The 27,058-nt window shown below is 36.3% G+C and overlaps 1 protein-coding gene across 1 annotated transcript in view; it reads right to left on the bottom strand.

Moving 5' to 3' along the window:
• The window catches only part of Exoc4 (exocyst complex component 4), a 951,164-nt gene that overhangs the window by 137,236 nt on the left and 786,870 nt on the right, over positions 1-27,058 (bottom strand). The window contains exon 14 of the mRNA XM_004626539.3: positions 8,822-9,000. Coding sequence (XP_004626596.1) covers positions 8,822-9,000 — 179 coding nt within the window. The remainder of the gene's footprint in view (positions 1-8,821; positions 9,001-27,058) is intronic.

Genomic DNA, 27,058 nt, shown 5'->3' on the forward strand with positions numbered 1-27,058 from the left:
ATCCACATGGCTGACACTGACAAAAGATCTACAAACTGCAGTACAGGGTAACAGGATAAATCCTGAGGGCATTTGACTGACCTTGGCAGATACAAAAGTTACATTTCTTGTTATATAGGTCTTGCTTTATCTTGGTCTTAACCATCCAGCAGAAAAGTATAAAAACAAGGTATAAAAAGTAAAGCCATATTAATATGCTGAGCTGTAAAAGGCTCAAGTCAACAACTTCTGACATTGCCAGTGCTATGGATAATCCACTACTATTATGGACTACTGGACTATATTGGATTATTTTGCTGAATTCACACACCTACAATATTTAAATGGCAATGGAATACCTATCTCTGAAAAAACTAAACAAAAAAAGGGGATACAAAGGAAGGACCATTTTGTATCTGTATATACAAAATAGTTAGGATAGATATACAGCTACTTTCTCTTAATTCAATGAGAAGAAAGATTTGTACTATTAGTGTTTGGACAGGATATCATGTCTGCATCTTGTACTATGAATAACCACTACCAAGACAATAATATGCAATGTATTAATTACTGAAACTGTTCTACTAATTTTTTTTTTTTTTTAAATTTTATTTATTTGTGTGTGGGTGTGGGTGTGTGGCCAGCTCAGCCCACCAGGGGGCGGGGCTGGCTGGCATGTCGTGCTGGGGGATTGAACCGCTGTCCCTGTGCTTTGCTAAGCTTGTTCCAAGTAGGTGCTCCAGACCACTGAGCCATCTCACTAGCCCCTACTAATTGGTTTTGAAATGGTTTCATTGCTATTTCTCAATAAAATTAATTAAAAAGTCACCTGATGTTTTTCACATTTATCAATCATATGAAATTAAGTTCCTGCAAGAGTAGAGCATTTGTGCCGATAATATTATGAGAAATAAAAAATGTTGGACAAGCTATGTAAGTACATTGGACTGTGTGACCCAGACGTTATTTCTAGGGGGAAAAAGAGTCCTGCTCTCATTTTTCCACTAAAAAATAAATTCGTGAAGCACTGCACTGTCACTGGGTTTATATATAAGATCATTAGGTGTTTTAGGATATAGAATTATATTTAGTATCTTTCACTTTGATGTTTCTGAAGTCTACCCATCACTAACCTTTTCTATTTTAGCAATTATGAATATTAATAGGAAAAAATAATAGTGGGCCTAAATTACACATCTCTTTCAGAGATAAAAATGACTTGGAGACTGAATACTTAGTTATCCCTTAGTTTAGCAGGGGAAAATTTCAAGTAAGTTTCAAGGGATAAGTATGTAGAGTGGCATTACTTTATAATTTTATCAATTACCTAACTGATGATCTATACCAAGTCCAACAGAACACTTTGTGATGATGAAAATGCTGTTTGTATGCTGTCTAAAAATGCAGCCATTAAGCATTTGAAAAGTGGGTTATTATGACAGAAGAACTGAATTTGAATTTAATTTTAATTAATTTAAATTTAAATAGTCATACAGGCTCATAGCTACTCTTTAGGACAGTGCAATATCAACATTATTTTTATTTTTATTTTTTATTTATTTGAGAGAGAGAGAGAGAGAGAGAGAGAGAGAGAGAGAGAGAGTGTGGTGTGTGTGTGTGGCCAGCTCAGCCCACCAGGGGGCGGGGCTGGCTGGCATGTGGTGCTGGGGGATCGAACCGCGGTCCCTGATGCCTTGCCAAGCTTGTTCCAAGTAGGTGCCTTAGACCACTGAGCCATCTCTCCAGCCCCAATATCAACATTATATTGCATAACAAATTAAGATAAATGTAGTTTCTAACTTAAAATAGTTTTGACATATGAATAGAGGATGAAAATTAGAGCAAAGTTTCATTATAAGTCACATGATATTCAAGTCACATAAAATAATATCCATGATATTATATATGCAAAAATCCCATATATTTAAGGCACAGAAATTCTGGCAAGACACCAGAAAACAATGATGAGAAATGATCACAAGTGAACTATAACCATTAAAGTGCTTCAGTTAAAATAAAATATGACCACTCTACTGGGATGGTTTGATGGTGGCTCTAACCCTGGCACTGGTCAAGACACAGCTGTACTAGAGAGGTAATTGACTAATTTGAAGCCTTCCTTCTGCCATAGTTCAAAGCAGACAATGTAGTATGACCATTTTGAGGCCCTAATTTCCTCCTGTGTAAAATAACTGAGTTGGAATAGATGATTATCTACCTTCAGAAAGAAGTATATAAATAACTGTAACAACTAATACTGCAATATTGCATGAACAGAACTTCAGGAATCTAAATTATGAAATTTATGGACAGTTATGGTTGCTCTTACTGAAAAAGACTAGTGAATGGCCTTTTATTATCCTTCCATAGGGGTTCAACAAGAATTTGAGCAATGGGAGCTGAGTAAGTAGGGGTAAATAAGCCTAGAATCAAAGGAACCTATTCTAGGGTACATTCAAAGAGGTTAACAGCCAAATATTAGGGCAAGAAAGTATGGGGCTGATCTAGGCTCTCAATCCTACTAGATTTGGGCATGCTTGACTCAGAGAAGGGAACCTGCAGGCCAAAAGTCTTAAGATCTGGACACTGCCAGGTATGAGGCCAGGGAACTGTTTTTTGATAAATTAAACATTTTGACTGAACACTTGATTTCTGAATAGAACAGAACATAGTAAACATGTTTAGGAGAGGTAAAGAAGCTTTAATTGAGAAAGATGACCGAAATAGTAGAGTTGCTGAAGTAGCAAAATACAGTATATAATTGATGAAGTTGTATAATGTCTAGTGCTGGAGGTTTTTTTTAAAAACAAAATACAATATATCTGCAAAGGAGGACATCTAAGGTAGTTAGGGTAGAGTTTCAACTTGCTTGGCTTTGAGATCACCTTGAGGGATCCCCTTCAGTTTGATGATGCAAACTTCTGGGTGAGTCTGGATGGGTCATGGAGGTAGGGCCCTGAGGTTTGTCTGGCCCTTCACCCTTCATGCTCTGGCACTCTTCTCTTGCTTTGCCTTCCTACTGCCATGGACCAAGCAGCTTTGCTCTGCCATGTCTTTCTATCACATCCTTCCACAGTGCTGTCTCACTTTGGAAGCCAGTCAAACATAGACCAAAGCCATGAGCTTAAGCCTTATCTCCTTTAAGTTGTGGGTGTTGTGTAGTATTTCAGTGACAGGAAAGCTGACTTTCTCTCGAAGGAAGCAAGGAATACAGGCAAACAAGCCCATAACACTCATTCTAGCTCTTTGTAGTCTAAGTGAAAAAGTGATAGCTCCTTACTAGAGACCCTGGAAGTAAAAGCCCATTCATTTGTAGCCAACTGATATTCTTTTATTTTTATTTTTTAACGTATTTGGTTGTTGCAGGGTGTCACTACACAGCTCAGACTCATGGTGATCTTCTTGCTTTCAGCCTCCCCAGTGCTGGGATTACAGGCACGCACCACTGGGCCAGAACTCTGGCTGGTATAGCATGTGGTGCTAAGGATCTAACCATGGTTCCTGTGCTTGCCTAAGAGTGCCTAAGCAGGCGCTTTAGTCCACTGAGCTATCTTGCCAGCCCTAGCCAACTGATTTTCAAGAAAAGTGCTGAGAACACACACTGGAGAAACAATTGTCTTTTCAATTAATGGTGCTGGGAAAATCGGATATCTACATGCAAAAGAATGATACTGCTACAAGAACCACAGAAGAAATATTTCAAGATATTAGAATTGGCAAAGTGTTTTTTTTTTGTTTTTTTTTTTTTTTTTTTTTAAGTAAGACCCCAAAGCATAGGAAACAAAACGAAAATAGATAAGTGATATTATAGTACGTTTAAAAGCTTCTGTATAACAGAACAATAAATAAAGTGATAAATCTTACAGGGAGAACATATTTGTAAAGTATTTAACATATAGAATACATAAGGAACGTCCAAAAATCCATAGTAATGAAACAATGCATTTAAAAATGAAAAATAGGGCCAGCTAGATAGCTCAGTGGACTAAAGCGCTTGCTTATGCAGGTGCAGGGACCGGGGTTCCATCTCCAGTGGGCCATGCTGGTGTGCTGAGATGGTGGTTGACACTGGGCGTGGTAGCATGTGCCTATAATTCCAGAGATTGGGAGGCTGCAAACAGGAGGATCACTACGAGTCTGAACTGTGTAGTGAGACACTGTAGACTGTGTGTTAAAATGCATTAAAAAATGGGTAACACATTTAAATAGATATTTATTAAAATAAGGTATATAAATGGCCAACAGATATATGAGAAAATGTTCAGTATCACTAATTATCAGGGAAATATAGATCAAAACTATGATGAAATACTCTTGTACCCCAGTAAGAATGCCTGTTATCACAAAGACACAGGCAGTAAGTTCAGATGAGGAGGTAGAAAAAGCAAACCTGAGCGTACTGTTAGAGATAATGCAGATTAATATAGCCACTATGGAAAATGCTATTGTATGGAAGTTCCTCAAAAGTTAAACTGAATCCCACTCCGGGGCAGACAGTCAAAGGAAATGACATCAAAAGGCAGGTTCAAAGGACAATTGGATTTCCATATTCAATACAGTATTATTCACAACAGCCAAAAAATGGTTAAAAAAAATCCTAAATCTTGTCTCCCCAGCCCTGGGACTACACACATGCCCCACCATGCTCAGTCTTGGTGGCCAACTTGGTGCACCTGGGGAGGGCCTGCATGGCATGTGGTACCGGGGATCAAACCTGGGTCCTTGCACTTGCGTAGGCAGGTGGTTAGGCTGCTGAACTATTTCTGTGGCCCTATATAATATTATATATTATAGAATACTATTTAGCCATAAAAATGAAATCTTGTCATTCCAAAAGCATAGGTGGAATTAAGAGATCATTATGATAAATGACATATGCCAGACACAAAAATATATATATATATGAAATGATCTCACACATATGTGGAACTTAAAAATGTTGATCTCATAGAATTTAAGAGTAGGATGGTGATTACTAGAACCTGGGGAACACGTGGATGTTAGAGAGATGGGTTACCAAGTTGTAGTCTGAGAGCAGAAACAAGTTCTGATGTGCTATTACACGCTAGAGTACAGAGAATGTTAACATACCAAATCTTTCAAAAACGTAGAAGGGAAGAGTTTGAATGTTTTTACCATAAAAAAGATAAATGTTTGGGGAGACAGATATGCAATAAATAATAAATGCATGTATTAAAACCTCACATTATCTCAAAGGTAAGTATAATTTTTGTTTTTAAGTAGAGTTAAAATAAATTTAATAACCCACAAAAATAAAACTTAGAATTAAGAATTTTTATGCAGGTCATATTTTAATCTGGGGATTTTCTTAGTCATAACAATATGTCTTTTAGATTATTACAAACAGCAAATATTACAAAAAGCAGATATAATTTTGTGCATTTTCTGTAGGGCTGAAATTATGATCAATGGTGCAAAACATCTTTAAACCTAACGTGTCAACACTCCGGGCTAAATGTGATCATATTCAACTTGTACCACAAGACTGGCAATTAAAACAGATCCTGAACATAAAAGTATTCCACAGGAGGAAGTGGCAGATAGAGACTTATTTGTGGTTGGAAAGAATGATACAGTCAGAAAATGCCATCTGTCGGACAGAGAAGAATCAGACACACCAGAGAAGTTGGTCATCCAAATCCTTACTGAGACAATTTCTGGACACTCAGAAACAAAGCTCTTTTTTTTTTTTTTCTGGAATCAAATCATCCTAGGACTATAGGTGGCCAAAATTGTCACAGGGAAAGTATTTACTTAAGATTAAAAGCAATAGAGAGCACCAAGAGACAGAGAAAGGAAGAGAGAGAGAGACAGATGTGTAAACAGTCCTGTGACCTGATGGTATCTACTAAATGTCTGGATTCAGCCATCCTTGAAGGCTTTTGATTTTTCATCTTCCTGAATCAATGTATTCACTTTATTTCAGTTAGTTTGTAGATTTGAACTGAAAGAAGCTTATGGGGATAGGTGTAGCAAAAGTTGAGGGAGAAAATACCCAAGGACACAGAATAGGAACCAAGGACTGGAGTAGGACAAAAGTGAGAGAAGTGCCTTGTGTAGTTAGTGTCTACAAGTGGGGAGATCTTTTAACATGTAAGGAAGACAGAGTGACATTTAGGTAAATGCTAAAAGAAATTTAAAAATTACCTTAAACATATCATCTCTTATCCCGATGTATGACAAACCATACTTTATTAAGGATAAATTGGCTGAGAACCCTGCTCTATACCACTGGAAGATTCTACTATGAAAATAACTTTCACTAGTTCATCAATGTATAGCTTCTTAAGTTTAAAGATGGCATTTATGATGCCAAATAACTAACAGGACATGGAATAAAAAATAAAACCAGAATCTTCTTTTCTCCCATTCTCCTATATATCCATGAGTGCAGAATAAAAGGTCGCCATTTTCTTCATGATACCTAGTATCCAGACTTAGTAATGCTTTATAGTAACCATTTGGTTCACTTTTCAAAAGAATAATAGAGAGCTGTTCCTTACTGCCCTACAGAGTCACACTGTTGTGTAACAATCAAAGCAACCTATAATCAGAGAATCCTTGGCTTTGTTCAAATACCAGTGAGCATCCCTCTTTGGAATTCACAGAGCAGGCAAGTGTGCTTGCACTGGGCTGGTTGCTAGAGAATAAGCTGGGACCCCTCAATGTTTTGTTTTATCAAAACACTAGAACTCGTGCTTATAGTTCACTTGGGTTTTCCACTGATTGTCAAAATGATGACAGTGACTTAAATCACTTGGTGGGTGGCATAATCACCCCTATGGGTAAAAGAAATGGGTGGAAGAAACTGAGAGTGTACAACATATGTGATAAAATGAAACTGAACACACAAGACAGAGTGTTAACAGATGTAGTAGAAGAAATCTGTGTCAGAATAACAGTTGACTAAAGATACGAAGAAATCTGTGTCTAAATAACAGAGTTAATTAAAGATATGAATTAGACATCATCTCTACTGGATATTCATAGTGGCATGAACACAACAGCTAAATGTACAATTACAAACTTAAGCATAACTCACAGAGCATCTTTTTCCTTTTGAAAGCAGTTGATATCAAATTAGCCTGTCTGAATTACTCAAAAGCTTGTTATATAGAGCCAATGAACTATCTCACCTTGTAGATACCTTTGGAATAGACAAAAATAGAAATCTGAAATGCTGTGCTATTTGAAATAAGAGATTATGTTATCAAATATGAGACATTAATGGCCCACAATATGAGAAGGTTCACTAAACATCACTAAGAAACTTCCCTGAACACTAGTAGGAACTAAAGAATGTTTTTTTTTTTTTTTTTTTTTTTTTTCCACAGTTCTTCATTTTGCAATTAGCAAAGACAAAATTAGCTCTTTCTTTTTTGGGGGCTGGGGGAAGGCACAGGGTTATGGATTAGGTCTAGGAGATAAAATAGGTAGTTTCAACTACTGTTTGTGATAGAATTGACTGCTATATAGGGTTACAGAAGTTAGAGGTGCTTTTCCAAGACACCTCTGTAAGTAGTTTGCTGAAATATAATACTGTGGCCAAACTACCCTTAACCAGGACATACATTTCCTAATCTTATAGAGTACTGAGAATTAATTTTATCATCAGAGAAAAGTAATATTGTAAGTAAAATGTATTCAAATAAAAGTAATGCCAGATGGGATGGTGTATACCTGTAAACTCAGTTACTTGGTAGGCTAAGGCAGAAGAATGGCTAGCTCAAGACCAGCTTGGGAAATTTAGCCAGAATTTGTCTCAAAATAAAAAATGATATAACATCCTTGGATTCTATCCCCAGAAATACAAAATAAAATGAAAATTAAAAAACAAAGTACAATTGAAAAGTATTTTATGAATATTTAGAAAGCAGATTCTGATCTCCTTACAAGCTTATTCTTTCGTTTTTATTTATTTTTTTTCCATTTATTTATTTGGAACAGGGTCTTGCTACACAGCTCAGGAGCTCGGACTCATAGTGATCCTCCTATCTCAGCTTCTTCAGGGCTGGGATTCCAGGCATGCACCACCACATTCAGTTTTGGTGGCCAGCACAGCACACTTGGGGTTCCAGGGCCAGCATGACACATGGTACTGGGCATTGAACCCAATTCCTCGAGTTTGCCAGGCAGGTGGTTAGACCACTGAGCTATTGTCCCAGCCCACAAGCTTATTCTTTCAGTCCCCTCTTCCACAACATTTTGGTCTTCCAGGTTGGGACACAATCACCCTGAGACCATATTGTTTGGTTTCTTTCTTTCTTTCTTTCTTTTTTTTTTTTGCAGAACCGGGGATTGAACTCATGCCCTTGCGCTTGCCAGGGAAGCGCTTATTCCACTGAGCCATCTCCCCGGCCCCTGAGACCATATTGTTAATTGCTGTCCTCATACCTTTATTTTCTAGCACTTCATTACCCTTCTATCATTCTCTTTTTAGATAGTTTTTACTAGTTTTGTCTCAAGTCAAAATGAGCACATAGCTTTGTATTTAGCCCTGAGCTGGAACACTGCTGCCCCTGAGAAGCTGTTGTTGAGGCAACTTCTGTTCTTGAGGCAAGGGGATTTGAGCTGACACAATTTTATGTGGCTTGGGTTTAGTATCAGGCTATGCTAACATAAGCTTTTCTTGTCTTCCCACACCCCACACAAGGGAAACCTAGATTAGTTCCTTCCTGAGAATCTGAAGTGGGAGACATACAACACGAACCTTTTCAAATCTGGACATGTGCCCATAGAGTGACAAGTGTATGACACGTGTCAAATGAAAGCAGGTTCCTCAATCATCTCTATAATTGTTGCATTACTAGAAACTTACTCTGAGATGTAGAAAGATTGGAGAAAGCTGACTTTGTACGGCCTGCCAACCATTCCAGGCTTTCATGCATGTTAGCCAAGGCTTTCAGGTCACTGACGTCACGGAGGATGTCTTGTGGAGGGATTAGTTTATCACCCAGATTCCCAATTAGAACTTCAGACTCCTTGCCAAAGGCTGCCCTGAAAAAAAAAATCATACATATTTCACTTACAGCATGGCAAAGGTAAGGCCAGGCAATACTTTTTAAGGCATGCCTAGCAGAATGATTGTTTTAATCATTTCATGCATGTTCTTTTCCCTAAGTTTAACTTTGCTAAAAAACTGTTACATGCCTGCTTAACATTATTCCCATAGGGGAAGAGTTATTGAAAGAAGAAAGAGCCGCTCCCAACAGTGCACCATCAGCAGGAGTCAGTATGGGCTTGAATGATAGAGTGACAGTCCCCAGGGTTGGATTTTATACTACTCTCTTGTGGATTATTTCTTAATTTCTTCTCCATCTATGGATGCTAATGAAGTTTAGGTGCCAAATATGTATATGGTTTTCAGGTTACTGTAATAAAAATGGAACCACCAATTTAATCTGCTTGCTAGAAAATATTTTAAGATAGTTCAAAACCAATAGTAACCTGCCTTTTAAAGAGTGAACATAGCTGAAATAGATAGGTTTCATTCATTTATGTTTTAAGAAAAGATGAGACAAATTATAGCATCAAAATATGTATCACTTGAAAAAAGAAATGAATAAAAATCAACGGCAGGTTTTTTTTACTAAATGGATAAATATAATTGAGTGGGTTTTTCACAGAGCCTAGAGTCTTCCAAATTTTTACAGGACTTGAAAACTCAAGTTATAGGGAGTTGAAAAAGACAGAGTTGGAAGGGACTCTGGAGAACACACAACACAGCTACTGTGGAGATTAAGGACAGAGGCTGGGAATGTGAACTGCTTTGTCTACAGAATACAAGTGACAGGATTGGGACTTGCGCTTCCTAATTTCAGCGGATCTCTTTCAAAAAGATGGAGGACTGAAATGAGAACTGATAACTGCGGATGGTAGGCCGAAAATCACGTCTTTTCAGGAGTGTTACACATGGTAGGTAAGTGGAGCAGATGCTGGAGGAAGACACAATAGGCACCTGGAATTTTCCTGGGGCTTTTAAATCTCAAAACACCTTATGTAAGAAGATATGCAAATGCTTCATTTAAGGAGGAAAGCTCAAACTGAGTCTCAAACAAGCAGTGACTAATAAAAGGTAAAATAGTCAGAAAGATGCTTAATTGACAATTAGCCACTCAGTACATTGCACTACAGTAGACGCCTAATATTGAGAAAAATTATTGTTGTGAATTAAATGCTTACTAAAAATGTTTCTGTCATCAAGTAGAGACATTAATCTTTTTTCAAGAGTTACCTTTTTATTTTTAAAATGTTCTTTGTAATTTTTCTTACTATTTGTACTATATAATGATTACATTCATTGTGAGGAACTAGAACATGTACACAACATATTTTAATTCCTTTTTATCTTCTCCCCTTTTTTCCCATCCTTTGTGGGGCATGGTTATGGTAGTAATAAAGTGCAGTGGGCTGCACACATAAATTGAACCAACAAAACCCATTTACTGTCTCACACAAGATCTTGGGGTATGGTCCCAATGCTGCATTTATAAATACTTTTCAAGTGACAGCAGCTATTTTCTTTGAGTAGCAAGGGTGAGAGCACAGGCTTCAAAGTGAGGACAACTTGGGTTTGAATCCTGAACCCATTTTTATTTTATTTTTTATTAAATCTTGAAATTGTCATTTGCCGTGGGATGCTTCTGAATTTCCTTGAGTATTGCTGTCTGGGATTATTACTGATAAAATAATGCAAGGATTAGATGATTCATAAAGCTTTTGTAATGGGAAAACTTCAATAACAATGAAAATAGAGCCGCTGAGATAGCTCAGTAGAATAAGCACTTGCCTGGCAAGAGCAAGGTCCCGAGTTCAATCCACAGTACCACAAAACAAAACAAAACAAAACAAAACAAACCCCTCCAAAACAATGAAAATAGAGAAGTGTAATAAGCTTCTATGTACGGATTGTTCAGTTTAGCTGCCAGCAATTCAAAATAAATCCCATTGCTACCCTCACCAAATACATTGACGTAAATTATTCAGATCATCTCCTAAGTATGTGACAGTGCTTGAAACCTGGTCAAATCAAGTTAAGTTGTAGTTGATATATTTCTTAGGTCTGTTAAGATGGCTAGTTATAAAGTCAATCCAAGGGAGGTGACAATGAATAAATTTCAATACGCAAAAATGAGTAGCAGGAAATAAGTTAGATCCTAAAGTGGCAAATTCAAACACCTAACACCATCATATATATTACTGTATCTCACAGAATCTCCAAGATATAAATTATTGTGATAGAAACAACTACTTGTCAATCCAGTACTCATTATCCTACACTTTCTGCATAAAATGATCCTAATATTGTTGGAGTCAGCAATGTGTCCAATTTAAAAACAAAATGAAACAAAATAAAATATCTTGCTAAATTTCGCTGCCTCTCTTGCAGATGTGGTAGTCAATGACACATAAACTGAAATCACATGACCCTCTGGACTGCTTTTGCCTTTGCCCTGTGTAGAGTGCAGTCATAGCAACTGAGCTGCAGTCGTTCTTCGCAAACATCAGGAGTCTTTGAGCATGGAAGTCAGTGTTGAGAATAATGGAGCCAAAAGATGAGAGTGCTTGGACACACTGATGACATCACGGAGCCACACCAGAGTTCCACACAATACGTTTTTGGGTTTCATGGTATAGAAGAGAAAATAAAGCACTCTTTATTTAAGTCACTATTACTTCAAATTCCTGTTACTAGCTGCTAAATGTAATTTCTAACTGACACAATCATCTAATTAGCATAAGTGATGTCAACATCAGGAATCATTCTCGGAATTTAAATATCTCTAAAATCCAGTTACTAGGAAAAGCAAAACTATGTCTCTCTCATAATGTGAGGCCAGAAGACATTTATAATATCTTCCCCTGGGCTGTCACTCAGTCAAGTTGTAAATATTTAGTTTTCTTAATCTGCCCTTATGTATCAACTCTTCCAGTTTCTTAATAATCTTTGATAGATATAACACAGAAAATGCCTCTGAGCTGGGTGGTTAAAAAGCAACAGGGGAGGCAAACAGCTTTGAAAGGCAGGCTTGAAGCCATTTTTATGCATGTAGGTGTAACCCTGGGTGGAATGTGACAATCAAGACAAATGTTATTATGTAGAAGTCTAATCCATGGTGTGGGGATGTATGGGCCCCAGGCATGTCTGCAGTTCACTTCCAGCACTAGATGCCGATCCCATTTCCCTTTGGCTCACTGAGATTTGCTTAACCTCCTCAGACGGGAGAGCAATAGACTGAGAAAAATAGAAACTGCCTCATGTTGAATACATAGTAGACATCTCATTTGACAGGAATCCATAATCACCCCCTAACAACCTGAAAAAAGCACAGAAACCATGACACTGAGGATAACTGATTGACAGCTATAACCATTTCACACAAAAAATCATTCCTTTGAGGATTTGTGTGTATGAAAGAGCTTCATGGAAGGTTTTTATGTGTTACAATAACCTTAAAGTAATGGTTTGAGCTGCTTCGCTACAGAATTTTTTAAACCTGATCTAAATTATAGCATATGAAAAACTATGAAGTCATTAGAAATTACATAGTAAAGAATACTTGAGATCATAGAAAATGTTTAATAGAGCTTATTTTTAGCTACTGACATGCAGGTGAATTAAAAAACTATTAAACTGTTTACACCGTTGCACATTTTATTATCATAATGAGACAATGTTGTATATATGTGAACTGAATAGATTTGGATTTTAGTATACCAAAAAATGTGAACTGGGCCATTGGATCAAGCCTTGTGTTTTCAGTACTTTTCAAATTTTCTTTTAAAGAAAAGTTGACTTTTTAAATAAAAGAAATACTTAAAATCCAACCAAACATGAGAAAACATTTGAGTGGGTACTTTAGAATTTACAGCATGAGAAACAGGAGGACAGGTACTAGAGCCAAACTGGGAGGACAGGCAGCTGGCCTGAACCTGTGGCTCTAGGGTTGCTAAGGACGTTGTCACTGTCTCTTGTGAAACATCTCACTCAAAGAGTGACTACCCTGTAACTGGACCAGAACTATTTCCACTTCTTAAATCTGAATTTTTACAGTCTTCATTTTCTGCATGCTATGAAAATATATTATGCAGTGAAAACTATTATTTTTGAAATCCACAGACAACAGAATAATCACTATGTTGAGGAAGTAAGAAACTCAGGCACTCAAGTGATTGCCCTGAGATAATTTCACATATCCAAGAATAAAAAGAACTAAAACCTCATAGGTTTTAAGTACTGAGCCCCATATAAAGAGCCCCCTTCATCACTAGCTGGCTGATAAGCTCACATAAAAGCCTATAAAACCTGAAGACTGTTAAACCCATTAAGCTTAATTTTTACAATTAAAAAAAATTAAAGCACATGCTTTGACAAGAATTTGAGAATTTTGCCAAGAGTTTGAAACCTGTTTAATTTTATCATATACTTATAACCTTTACAGAGGTGTGTCTGACAAGAATTTATTTAAGAGAATTTGCCAAAAATGCATGAAATTGTCTTTTTAAATAGTTGTTATCCATGAAAAGGAAGGCAAATAAAATCTGCATTTTTAGCAGACTAAATGAAATTAAGAAAGATCATAAACGGTTTTAAAGTGACTGATTTGCAGGTGCTGCTTTACCTGCTCATATGACAAATACATTTGGGCCTATTCCCCCCACATCCTCCCCAAATCTTCTAGCACTGTTTGCTACGCTGAACCCACACCTGAGATCACCACTCAAATACCTTAGGACACAATGACTGAAGGGTGAGTTAATCTATGACCCAGGATGGAGTCCGGAAGGACAAAGACTGGTTCAAGGTTCAAGTGGCAAAGCAGATGGACGGACTCCTTACATCACAGAGGGGCAGAGTTATACTTACTTCTACATGTAATAGGTACTGGTTATGGAACTGTCTTCTTTGTGCGAAATATTTCTTCCAGCATTGTAGGTAGATCTAATCAAGGTCGTACACACAATTACGGTATTCCATTAAAAAATAGATAGGTATAGATAAATATATAGATATATAGCTAAAGATCTATAGATATCTCTATCTATCTATCTATCTATCTATCTATCTATCTATCTATCTATCTATATTTGGCATCAGGAATCGAATTTACAACCTGACGCTTGCCAGGAAGGCACTTGTGCCACTGAGCTATCTCCCAGGCTCAACAATATTTCTGATCAAAAAACTTATTTTACAGCCAAATGAGGTAAGGCTTAAAGTCTTAGAATCCTCCTTTCTTGGTGTATATCCAGCCATCTAAATGGAGGTGTATCAAGAGGGGTAGAATGACCTACACAGAATTTAGCTGTGACAGAAGTTAGGAAACTACTTACAGACCTGCAGGACTGAAATACTTTGACCTAGAGACTGGTATATAGGACTTCAACCGTGAAATAACAAATGTGGACATGTAAACCTGAGAACACAGGATTAAAAGTAGAAAAGGTACCTAATCTCATTAGTAATACTACTCATAGAAGTGTTGATCTTTCTCTGCAACTTGGGCTAAATAAAGTGGCTTAATGTTATTCTGGAAGGAATACTGTAATTATAAGATATAACAATGATGGCATTCAAGTGCAAAGAGAGGTTATCGTTAGACTATTAGGGGCTTTGCACAGTACTCGTCCAACAGGCAGAGAAAGGGATTAGTGAACATCGGAATGCGTGACCTGATTTTCCAAGAAAAAGTAAATTGTTCCAGTGCAGTATCTTCTGTGCAAGAAGACTATGCTACATTAACTAGGACCCATCTTTTGCTTCCATGTTCATAGCAAAAGCCATAGAAAAACCGTTGAAAACCAATGAAGGTAGAGCCACTAAGAATTCAAGGACAAAGGCTAGGTTCAGCATGGAAGGTTAGCGACTCTGACCAATGGAGGGCTTGGCAAAGGGTAAAGGTGTCACATGGCAAATGGATGAATTAAGTAATAAATATTAACTACTGCCTTGTGACCAGTTATAGAAAAGAGGCTGGAAATAGCCTTGTATTTTAATATATGTATTAATCAATGCTTTTTTCTTCATCTATTTTTTTACTACAGTTAAATATAGGTAGATGTATACCATATAAATCAATGGTTTTAATTTGATAAATGTAAATATACAATTCAATAACATTAAATACACTTACAATGTTGTGTAATGATCCATTTCCAGAATTTTTTCATCGTCTCAAACAGAAACTTTGTGGTCATTAAACATAAACTTTTCATTTCTTCCTTTCCCTAGTCTCTGGTAACTAGTATTCTACTTCGTATCTATGAATATGGCTAATTTTAGATACTCATATAAGTGGAATAAGACAATATATGTTCTTTTGTATCTGTCTTACTTCACTAAGTATAATGCTTTTCAGGTTTATTTTGCTGTAGTAAATCAGAACTTCATTTCTGAAGGCCAAACATTATTCCACTATATGTATCTATCACGTTTTGTTTATTCATTCATTTGTTGATGGACAACTGTTGTTTCTATATTTTGACTTGTGTGAAGAAAGCAAACATTAGTATATGATAATCTTAAAGCCCCCATTTTAAAATTCTTGTAAGTCTAGAATTGGAATTGCTGGATCATAGGGCATGGCTTGACTTTTTGAAAACAGCAACACAGTTTTCTTCCTTTCTTTTTTTTTTTTCCTTTTTTTTGGCGGAACCGGGGAATGAACTCAGGCCCTTGTGCTTGCCAGGCATGCGCTTATTCTACTGAGCCTTCTCCCTGGCCCCCAGTTTTCTTTATTTTACATTCCACAAAGATTTCAATTTTTCATCTTTATCAATATTTGCTATTTTCTTTTTTCTAAAGAATAGCTATTCCAAAAAGTATATAGTAGTACTTCCTGTGGTGATGGTGCTAATGGCTTCATGTTGCTGCTGAGCTGAGTATTTATAATGTCCCATTTGATCATCAAATCCTCATTAATCTGTGTAACCAATTTTCAGCATTAAATTTCCTTTCAGGTAAATATTTATTTTTATTTTTCACACTAGACCTTGACTTATATAAGACCTAGTAATAATATTTGACTATATTTAATGACACTAGGAATTGATGAAAGTCTTTAGTAAGTAAATTAGCTAGTTCTTGTTTTCTAAGTAGAAAAACAGAGACATGTTAAGCTGACCTTTTAAAAATCACAGGCAAGGGGCTGGGGAGATGGCTCAGTGGAATAAGTGCTTCCCTGGAAAGCACAAGGGTCTGAGTTCAATCCCCAGTTCCACCAAACAAACAAACAAAAAAATCACAGGCAATATCCAGTAGGACTTAAAAAATATTGGGTCATCTAACCTAAATTCCTAATAATACTGACTGGTTCTTATGAGATGTGATAATGACAATTCTAGTTACCTTTTCTGCTTTTTACAACTGTTCAATCTTCAACCTTTCCAAAACCTGATTTTTCAGTGTCAAAAGTAACAAGATAGTAAAATATGATGGATTCTTTAATCAGGTTTTCAAACACTGTTGTTTCAGAATGATCTTTCCTAATCCCTCATATATAGAAAGTAATAAAATTGTTCATTTACCTGGATTGCAGTATTACTTTTCCTCCTAAAAACTGTGAAAACTCATCACTAAGCCTGCCCTTCAATAGCTTTCATGCATGCACATTTCATGACACACTATCATGTGAGTAACTGTTTTACCTTTTAAATAAGAAATTGTTTCCCTTTAGAAGTTTGTCTCCCCTTTCAGTGATCATAATCAAGGACCTTTCCCTTGTTTTCTTTACTGAATGATCTCTTGTCATTTAAAAACTTCCAGTGCATTTGGCTAGCTGCATGAGGCCACTGAGTCTCACAACATGAGAGGCAGAATTGGGAAGTAGTGCACAGGTCCTTATTGTGTTCTTTGCAAGTAAGTTGCATATAGCAAAGCATCAGTAACTTTTCTTCCTTTCTCTGTTCAGACTTCCTTGTTCTGCTAAGAATAATACATAAGTTTTTTTATAGTTGAAGGGAAATTGGTTTTTCTACTTATTCAGATACGACAGCATGAGAAATTAACCATGACTGTCATTAAGATGTATGTAGGTGGTACTAGATTGACTGCTTGAGACTTTAAATCAGCTTGGTTAGAAGCTTCAGTGGCGCAATCAGTTAGCTCATGGCGGTACTTATATAAATAAAGCAGCTTGTTTAGTGAGACAGGCACAAACCCTAGATTTTTGATGTTCTGTACACATTAAAACTCATACCTTTCACAGACCTCCTAACCTATAGCCCTGAATGACTATAAATTTACCTTCTATCTCTATGGATTTACTCTTTCTGCACATTCAGATAAACTACATGGTCTATTGTGGTTACCTTTTTTCACTTAACTTATTTTCAAGGTTCATTCCTGTTCAAGCATGTAGTAGTTCATTTATTTTCTCATTGCCAAATATGGGCCATAATATGTCCACAGCACATTTATACATTCATCAGGTGGCGCATACTTGTGGTAGTTTCTACCTTTAAGCATTTACAATAATGCTGCTATGAACATTCATATGTAAGTTTATGTGTGGATGTGTGTTTCATTTCTCTTGGGTGTACATATCTAGAAATAAGAGTGCTTGATCACATAATAACTCTGTATTTAAGCTTTTAAGGAATAACAGCCTATTTTCCAAAATAGCTGTACCATTTTACATTCCCTAGTAGCATGCAAGGGTTCTAATTTTTCTATATCCTTGTTATTGTTATTCTTTATATCCTTGTTTCTGTATAACACTTGTTATTATCTGCCTTTTAGAATTGTAGTTACCCAAGTAAGTAAGAAATTATATCTCCTTGTGTCTTTAATTTGCATTTTTCTGATGGGCAGTGATCTCTCCAGGTGCTTATTAATCATCTATATGTCTTCTTCATAGAAACCTCTATGCTTTTTACTGTCTTCTTTAGAGAAATATCTGTTGCAACATTTGGTTCATTTTAACTGTGTTGTCTTATTACTATGAATTTGTAAAAGTTCTTTAGCAGATATTTATTGGAATTCATTTTTAACCTAGTCCTATCCTAGACCCTGTGTTGTATTCAAAGCTACCCCAGTAATAATAAGCACACTCTAGTGCTTGGATTTTGTTTTTTAAATAACATTTCTAAATAACAGAAACCAGAATTCTGTGGAGAATTGCAGAATCCAGGTATGGATAAGAAACTTGCAATCAAAGACAATGGGGTCAAGTCTGATATCTGAGACAATGTGAATCTCAAAAACAGTAAAAGTAATAACGAATTCTGCTTTCAGTCATGATAGAGAAACTGGTTTGGAATTAGTTCTCCCACTGTGGGTGTTATGGTTTGTGTCTAGGTGTTATGGTTTGTGTCTAGGTGTTCCCCCAAAGCCTCATGCAGTCCTAGAGCAGCTTCTGGAGCCTGTGATTGATTACTTTGGGTGTGGATGCTTCACCTGCCCTGGGGCAGGTAATTTGCATTACAATGTAAGGAGGGAAGCTAGCTGCCTGAGCTGTTGCTACCCCTCCCTTTTGCTCTTGCTCTTTCCCACTGCCATGAAAGGTTGCTCTCTGCCATGTTCTGCTCTGCCTTGGAGCCAGCTGAGTATGAACTGAAACCTCCAGTAACTGAGATAAATAAATCTTGCCTTCCTTCATTTTGAGTGTCAGGTATTTGTCCCAGCAACGAGAGAAGGAAGAGTAACTAAGGCAGTGGGCCAAACACAAAACTTAATCTAATAATTAAGTAACTGTTCACATGCTGAAGAGGCAGCAAAATACTGTGAGCTCTGGGGAGAAGGAAAGCAATAATGTAAACACCATCCCAGCTTTACTAATAATTAGAATTTACCATCCCAGCTTTACCAATATTACCAATATTAGAAATTAAATAGAGGAAACTACTATAGATTCTACAGACGTTAGAAAGATAATAAGGGAATATTTTACCCTGCTGTATCAATGACTTCATTAATTTAGATCACATGAATACATTCTTTAAAATACTCAATTTGTAAGGTGGATATACAGGTAGTAAGAAATGCAAATGCCATGATATGTTAAATAGTAAGGAAAAAAAAATCACTCAAAATTCCAGGTACAGAATCTTTAATTAATGAATTCTACTAAGCACTAAAAGTAGAAATAATACTGGTACTCCCTTCACCCTTTTAATTTGGGCCTGGGGACTGCATTCATAGATATCATACGGAGCTATATATCTGCAGCTTTCTTTTTTTAAAAAATATTGGAACATGGTTCTGCTGAGTCAGTATATTGCCTAGGCAGGAGTCAAACTTAAAATGCTTCTGCCTTAGCCTCCCAGAGTACTGGGATTGAAGGTATGCAACACAGTGCCTAGTAATACCAATCTTAATAACTGCTACAGAATAGAAAGATCAGGAAAAATGCTGGCAAAGATGTGAAATAACAACTCTCTTAGAAGTTTCAAATAAGGTTAAACATACCTCCTATGATCCAACACTTCTATTTCTATGTAATTGTCCAACAGAATAAGCACACATGGAGACAAATATTTCACCAGAAATACAACGTCATTAGTAGCAGTTTTATGCAGTGAGGAGCTGAAACTGGACATAATTCAAATGCCCATTAACAGGTCAGTGGAAAAATAAATTGCAGTAATGTATGTCCCAAAGTATCATATAATTCAACCATAAAGTTCTGATAGTATCATTACTATAGATAAAACTGAAACCACCATTTTGAGTGGTGATAATCGTGATACAAGAACATGATTCTATTAATTAAAAATTCTAGAACAGGCAAAACTAACCCACACTGATGATATCAGAACAGTGGTTTCCTCCAGTAGGGAAGAGGCAAGAGAAAAAATTTTTTTAATAATGAAAGTGTTCTCTATGTTGATTGTGGGTATAGGTTACATATGTAAATTGTCAAAACTCATCCAATTGCATGTTAAGACCGGCTATATTTACTCTATGAAAATTACAGCTTAATAAAAAATTTTTAAAAAGATGGTGATGATTACAATGCACTGAATTTTTTTTTTTAATTCATCAGCACCACATAAGGGACTGAAAATGATAGAGAGAGGCAGATGGAGAAGGAGGTTAGTGAGGTGGAGTAAAAGCTTTTCACACAAGAATACCAGATAATCATGTTTTAGACAAGGTTTATCAAATGATACTGAATGTATTAGTGAAATATAATTATTATCTTTTAATTTTCTATAGAACATTTTTTATTTTTTATTTACATTTGTATTCTCTTATTTATAGTTTTGGTCTGTCCAAGCTCCTCAAGTAAGCTTTGCTTTTTTTTTTTTTTTAAGTAGTTTTTTTTTTTAAATTAATTTTATTGAGAAAAAAACTGCAATGTGACAGCTTCAAAACAGGTTGGTAGGAGAGTTACAACAATTAATACATTGCACACTGTTGTCTTCATACTAGTCATTCATAACAGAAGATGTAGACATGATATCCTGTCCAAACACTATTAGTACAGATCATTCTTCTTACTGAATTAAAAGAAAGTAGCTGTATGTCTATCCTATTTTGTATATACTGATACAAAATTGTCCTTCATTTCTATCACCTTTTTTTGTTCAGTTTTGTAAGAGATGGGTATTCCATTGCCATTCAAATATTGTAGGTGCACGAATTCAGCAAAATATTCCAATATAGACCAGTACTCCACAATAGTAGTGGGTTATCCACAGAACTGGCAATGTCCGAATCTGATAACTTGAGCCTTCCACAGCTCAGCATATTAAACATGGCTTCACTTTTCATACCTCGTTTCTATACTTTTCTACTGGATGGTTAAGACCAAAATAAAGCAAGACCTATATAAGAACAAATGTAACTTTTGTATCTGACAGGGTCAGTCAAGTTCCCTCAGGACTTATCCTGAAACTCTGTACCATACTTTGTAGATCCTTTGTGTCAGCCATGTGGATGAGTCACAGCCATTGCTTGACTAATTTGCTCTCTGTGAAAGCCTGAGGAATGTTTTCTCTCCATGTGACTTTCCCCAGTCACACTCTACATCATCGATCACTTTCCTCTTTGGCCCCATAATCTTCTTCATCAGAAAATTTGGGGCACAACTGAGTTACATGATGTTACAGTATAGGTTCTCCTATGTCCTGAGTCCTCACTAACCTTGAAAGGCTTGGGCCAAAATGTTGGCTGTCCTTGCAGCCCTTCTTTTTCTCTAATTTTTGGTTTGCAAACTTAGGTCGTTAACCCTCCAGAAGAGAAGCTTATTATTGCCCTACAACATATGTAGGTGGGTTTAACCTCACTATCTGTCTGAATATCAAACATCTTAGGCATAACATGGAACGTCTTTAAAAAAATTTACTTGAGATACAGTCTGGCCATAATTGGTATGTCATGACAAGCAGTACATATTTAGAAGACCAGAATGACAGGTATTCCAAGCATGACCCCACTATTACACATTGCTATCTTCGGTGCAGTCACACAGTTCATATGTATCAGCATATGTAGTTAGTCAGGATGAGAATCCCACCAAGTAACTGCTAGTTTCAACAACCTGCTGATAGTTCTCAGGATCACTGCCTTACCCATTTTGTATGTATAAATGTATGGCTTTGCCCCTGTCATGTTTCCTAGCTTTTCTCCTTGCCCTCTTTTCATTGTCTTGTATTAGTGAAATATTAGAAAGAGGAAAGTCATACTGTTTTATGGTATTAGCCCATGGATTTTAAAAATAGTAACAGAAATAACTAAAAGTACCTTTTCAAAGAGGAAGTGTGGGAGTCACTACCTGAACAAAATAAGCATGGCTTTGCCAGGGGCAGCACAGCCAGACTGAATTGAAGTGATGCAGAAAAAAGTATGAAATATTACCTATGTCAAGTTCATGACAGAATGGTCACACTGGATAGAAGTACAAAGAAATGCCAGATGAAGCAGATCTTACTTGGCTTCTAGTCTAGCCTAGACATTTATCCAAAGATTCCACATCATGTAAAATAGGAAGCCTTGATGAGACTGTTGTAGATTAGTGGAAGCTAGAGAGATAAAACATAATGTATAAACCTTGACTGGATCCTGGATGACATTTTTGAGGAGTAACTGGGGAAATACAGCTAAAGACCATAAGTTGGATAAAGTTTTTTTTTTAATTTTTAAAAGAGAATAAAAAACAGTAACACATACACACATAAAAAAATGATACAGGATTTCACTAAACAAAATAATAGAATTCAACAATGGCTATTACACATTGTTTTCTTCAAATTGTTGTTCAGATTACCAGCTATAAGCATGCAAAATAGGTCAAAATTGAATTATAAAAAATTAAAAGGGAGAGAGAAAAGAATTAAGCATTAACTGCTCCTTTCAGTAGGCCTATAGAAAGCAGCCATATAATTACCCAAGTTATCCTGTATAATAAATATGTATTTCTTTTCCCTTCCTTCTTTCTTTTCTCCTTTCTCTCAATCCCAGTTGTTTCTTCCCTTTGAACAATTTCTTCCTCTTTTACAGTATCTTTTGTATCTTTCAGATCTTATGTACTCTTTCAGGACGAAAGTTGATTTTGTTACATATTATGTGATTAGTAGAATAATTGCCCTACAACGATGTCCATATCTTAGTTGCAGAAAACTATGACTATGTTATTTTAATTGGAAAAGGAAATTTACAGATGTGATTAAAGGGAGGTTATCTTGGATTACTTGATATATCAAATCTAATCATATGATCCTTTAAGTGGAGACCCTTCCTTGACTGTGGTCAGAGAATGAGATGTTATCTTGGAAAAAGACTGGGGGAGATGCTCTGTATTCACTTTGAAGATGGAAGCAGACCACAAACAACAGAATTTGGCTAGACACTAGAATGTGAAAAGCTAAGGAAATACATCCTTTCCACATACTCCAGTAAGATATCCAGCACTGTAGATATCTTGACTGTAGCCTACTCCTACTGAGACTTGTGTGCTATGTTTCTCAACCACAAATCTGTGTTGTATTAAGCCACTATGTTTACCGTAATTTGTTAGAGTAGTAACATAAAAGTAATATATATATATAGCCAGGATATACTTATGTAAGAAGATGTCTTTGTTCTTGGGAGATGCATGTTGATTGTTTAAGACAGAAAGGTCATTATAGCAGCAGTCTACTTTTGGATGATTTGCCAAGTGGAAACACTGAGTATGTATTTGGAGAGGGTAGAGAGGATATGATAAGATGTCAAGATTAAATCTAAGGCAGTGTAAGATGGATGTATACTGTTATGTCAGAATTTTTATAAGTTTTAAAATAGGATAGATATACAGCTACTTTCTCTTAATTCAATGAGAAGAAAGATTTGTACTAATAGTGTTTGGACAGGATATCATGTCTGAATCTTGTACTATGACTAACTACTAGGAAGACAACAATATACAATATATTAATTATTGTAACTGTCCTAATAACCTGTTTTGAAACTGTCTCATTGCTTTTTGTTTCTCAATAAAATTGATAAAAAATAAATAAAATAAAAAAAGAATTTTTATGAGTTTTAAAATTTTCAAATTTCAAAAGAAAAGGATTAATCTCAGGGGAAATAACTCAGAAGTGACAAACAGAAGAGCAATTATTGGGCCTTTATGAATTACTATCTTTATGCAGAATTGTTCACAGGCAGGAAAAAGGCTCTTAGGATTCACTTGCTACAGAAATCCTGACAGTGCTCTTTAAGTTTCTAACCATTGTGCTGATTTTCTTGAAATGAAGGTTTTGCACAAGGTATAATACAACCTGAACCACAAAAAGTGAATGTAACAAACCAAAACCTTGGACATTACTGTCAAGGCAATCAGAACTCTTATAAATTCTTTCTGTCTTTCACCCTTCAGATCTGCAGAGATAAAATGCAGCATGATAGCTATACACACGAACACATAAATGTTCATTTCTTTTTGCCAGTTTTTCTGTCGTTGTACAGTAATTTGGACTTGTGCTCTTACTTATGAGCAAAGAACAATTATTGTGTACAACTGAACTTTTTCTAGAAGAAAGAGACTAAAGTTGTGAAGGCTACAGCTTAAGGTCTAGAGACTTAAATTGCTGGTCCCATCTATTAAATGTCACTTTTCCATAATGTGTGCTCCCTATCTAAAACTAAGACACAAAAACATCATCCCAATACAACTGAGCTGGTACCAAAACACACTGGGGTTCAACCTGTTAGTTTTCAATTAGAGACCACTATTTTAATCACAGTTCAATATAAATAACTATGAAATAAGTTCAAATGCATAATTATGGGAGATTTCTTTTTTTTGGAAAAAAATTCTACTACAAAAATAATCTTTACTTGAAATATCACATGTATGGCAGTTTTCACACCTGAGAACAGCATGTTCCAACAGAAATATTGTTCATACTAATAGCAATGTGTTTTGTTAGCCTATCTTCTTTGGTGGGACATACTTGATATTTTGCTGGTCTTCCTGTTTGCTTAGAAGGTTCTTGTGATGTTTTACCTATCTTCACAGCTCTGTTCCTAAATTCTTTTCTGGAGTTCTTTGGCCATGTACATATTGTTTTTCCTCTATTAATAGCTTATCACTTATCAATTCGAGTCCCAGTCCTCTAAGAATATTTCATGCTTATTATTTTCTTTGAAAACTGAAAATATTTATGCCTGGTATGTTTAGGATTGAGTAAAACAGGGCTGGGGAGATGGCTCAGTAGAATAAGTGCTTGCCTGGCAAGTACAAGGGCCTGAGTTCAATCCCAGGTTCCGCCAAAAAAAAAAAAAAAGATTGAGTAAAACAACCACTACCCAATGCTTTGTGTTTTGAGTGATATCACAGTTGCTGCATAACTCATCAACAACATCTATTCTGCTTTTCATTTTGTAAAATGTAACCATCTCTGGCTTGTGTTGAAGATTTGGTATCAACTGTTTTATTGTTGTCATTTGGTCTTTTGAGACAGGGTCTCACTATGGAAACCAGGCTAGGGTGGAACTATGTAGTACAGGGTGATCTTGAACCCAAAGGCTCTTTCTGCATCAGCCTCTTGAGTGCTGGGATTACAGGCATGGACTACCAATCCAGCTTTACTACCAATGTTATCATCATAGTATAATATTGACAGTAGCAATACTATTTTGTTTCTCTTTATCATATGTGAGGTCAATGTCACATCCTTTTGAAATCCAAAGATTGTACTATACATTTGCCTATTGTGAACTTGCAATATTTTTTTTCAGAGAAGTGGAGACTTCCTTTTTAAGAACAGTTCCTGTGCTGATCAGCTGGTGTTCTTTCAGTAAATGTAACATCAATGGGTAACCTGTGAACCAATTGTGAACCAAGTAACCTTTGGGTTACTTTTTGAAATAGGTGCAACAAGTCTATTCACATTATATAGTTTATTACTCTATGAAGAAAGACCTAGTGGCTGAGTTCCAGGATATAGTTGTAAATTCTAGGGATAATATATCTTCACATCTACAAGGGCATATATTTTTCTTCATATTTGCAAGGTTTATTTGGGATAGATTGCCAAAACCTTCCACAACCATGAAATGATGCAACTTGTTTGTCCATACTCAGACAGTGTAAAATTTGCTTAACAATTAGAAACAGCACTTTCACAAGTGAGTGAATATCAGCCACACTGTTGGACTTTTTTTTCTTTCTTGGTAAGACGTTTTGTCCTTGAAAAGTAGGCAATTTTCAAAGAAAACAAATCTCAACTGTCGTTGTTCTAAAAATCAATACCACATGTGTCCCTTCTCTGTAAATCCTTTATTTTTAATAATTTTATTGAGAAACAAATAGCAATGAGACAGTTTCAAAACTGATTAATAGGACAATTTCAAAAATTGGTAAATCCTTTAGATTCTGACAATTAGAATATGTTCCTCCCATCAAGTTCAGATAGTAAGAGCCATGATAAATATATATATATATATATATATATATATTTGAGTATTCCTATTGATGTATATAGCATGTTTTTCTGTATTTCATTATTAGTGTATTTCAAAACATCTTGTAGCATATCAGCCCTTATAAATAATTCCCAACATCGAACTGCAGCATTGGCATTCTATCTAGAAAGTTTCACCGCTGGCAAGAACCTGATAATATTCTCTGCCCTAGTTCTAACACTGCATTGTTCTGGCATACATGATCATTTTGCAGCATTTTGACTGGCCAAATATTTATTTACACTATTGTTCTTTTCTCATCTGAATTGAGGTCTTCATTCTGTATTTCTGTATGTGCTGTCTTCTCTGGTGACATGATCTAAGGTATCACTGGTAGCTAAGTCACCCACTTTCCATCTCTTCCCAAAGATATAAATGCAGATTTTCACATGACATGTGCTAAATTGGGCTATTTCTTGCCATTAAGCCCACCAACCAGGCAAGCCCATTGTTCCCTGTATCCCCAGCACAGCTGTCGAGATGCACAGCTGGCTACGGTTAAGCGAAAACACTTATTTTCATAAAGAAAGTATGTTTTCACTGTATTGTACCCACTATACTGTCCTTGGGTGAGATGTTCCTATTGTTTCTCAGAGCCCCGAGTGGTCGGGAGAAGAGAGGAGTTTGGCGCTCAGTGCATAAAGGCATGGGGAAGCACATGGGTTCATTTAAAAAAAATCGGTTTCTGATTCAGGCCTAAATAACAGATATCAAAAGCAATCCTTTGAAATTTCCCTATAATAGTTTAAGTTATCTTCTTCCCTAGTGCGATCAACTTAGTTCTTTTCAATATTATTAGCAATACTGCATATTCTATACAGTAAAGTTTTTATTTTGATAAATTTCAAATTGCTAATTTAAAACAGCAGCTCAGAGACCCAGAACACAGGCCTGGCGAATGAGTGAGTCGACCCAGGCCGCGGGATCCTGATTAGACCCAGAGCACAGGCCCGGGAAGTGAGTGAGACGGCCGGGGCCCTGGATCATTCCACCCAGAGTGGAAGCCCAGCAGGGAACCCTTCAGCAGAACTCCATGCAAAGAGGCTAGAGGCAAGACCCACCCAGCTGATTCAGGAGCAGAACACCTTGCCAGAGAGACACAAAGGGTTCAACTCTAATGCCTGCAACAGGAAGAAGTGTAGCACACAGCCAGAACCAAAC

This window comes from Octodon degus, unplaced genomic scaffold (assembly GCF_000260255.1).
Source record: "Octodon degus isolate 3935 unplaced genomic scaffold, OctDeg1.0 scaffold00015, whole genome shotgun sequence".
Taxonomy (NCBI): Eukaryota; Metazoa; Chordata; class Mammalia; order Rodentia; family Octodontidae; genus Octodon; species Octodon degus.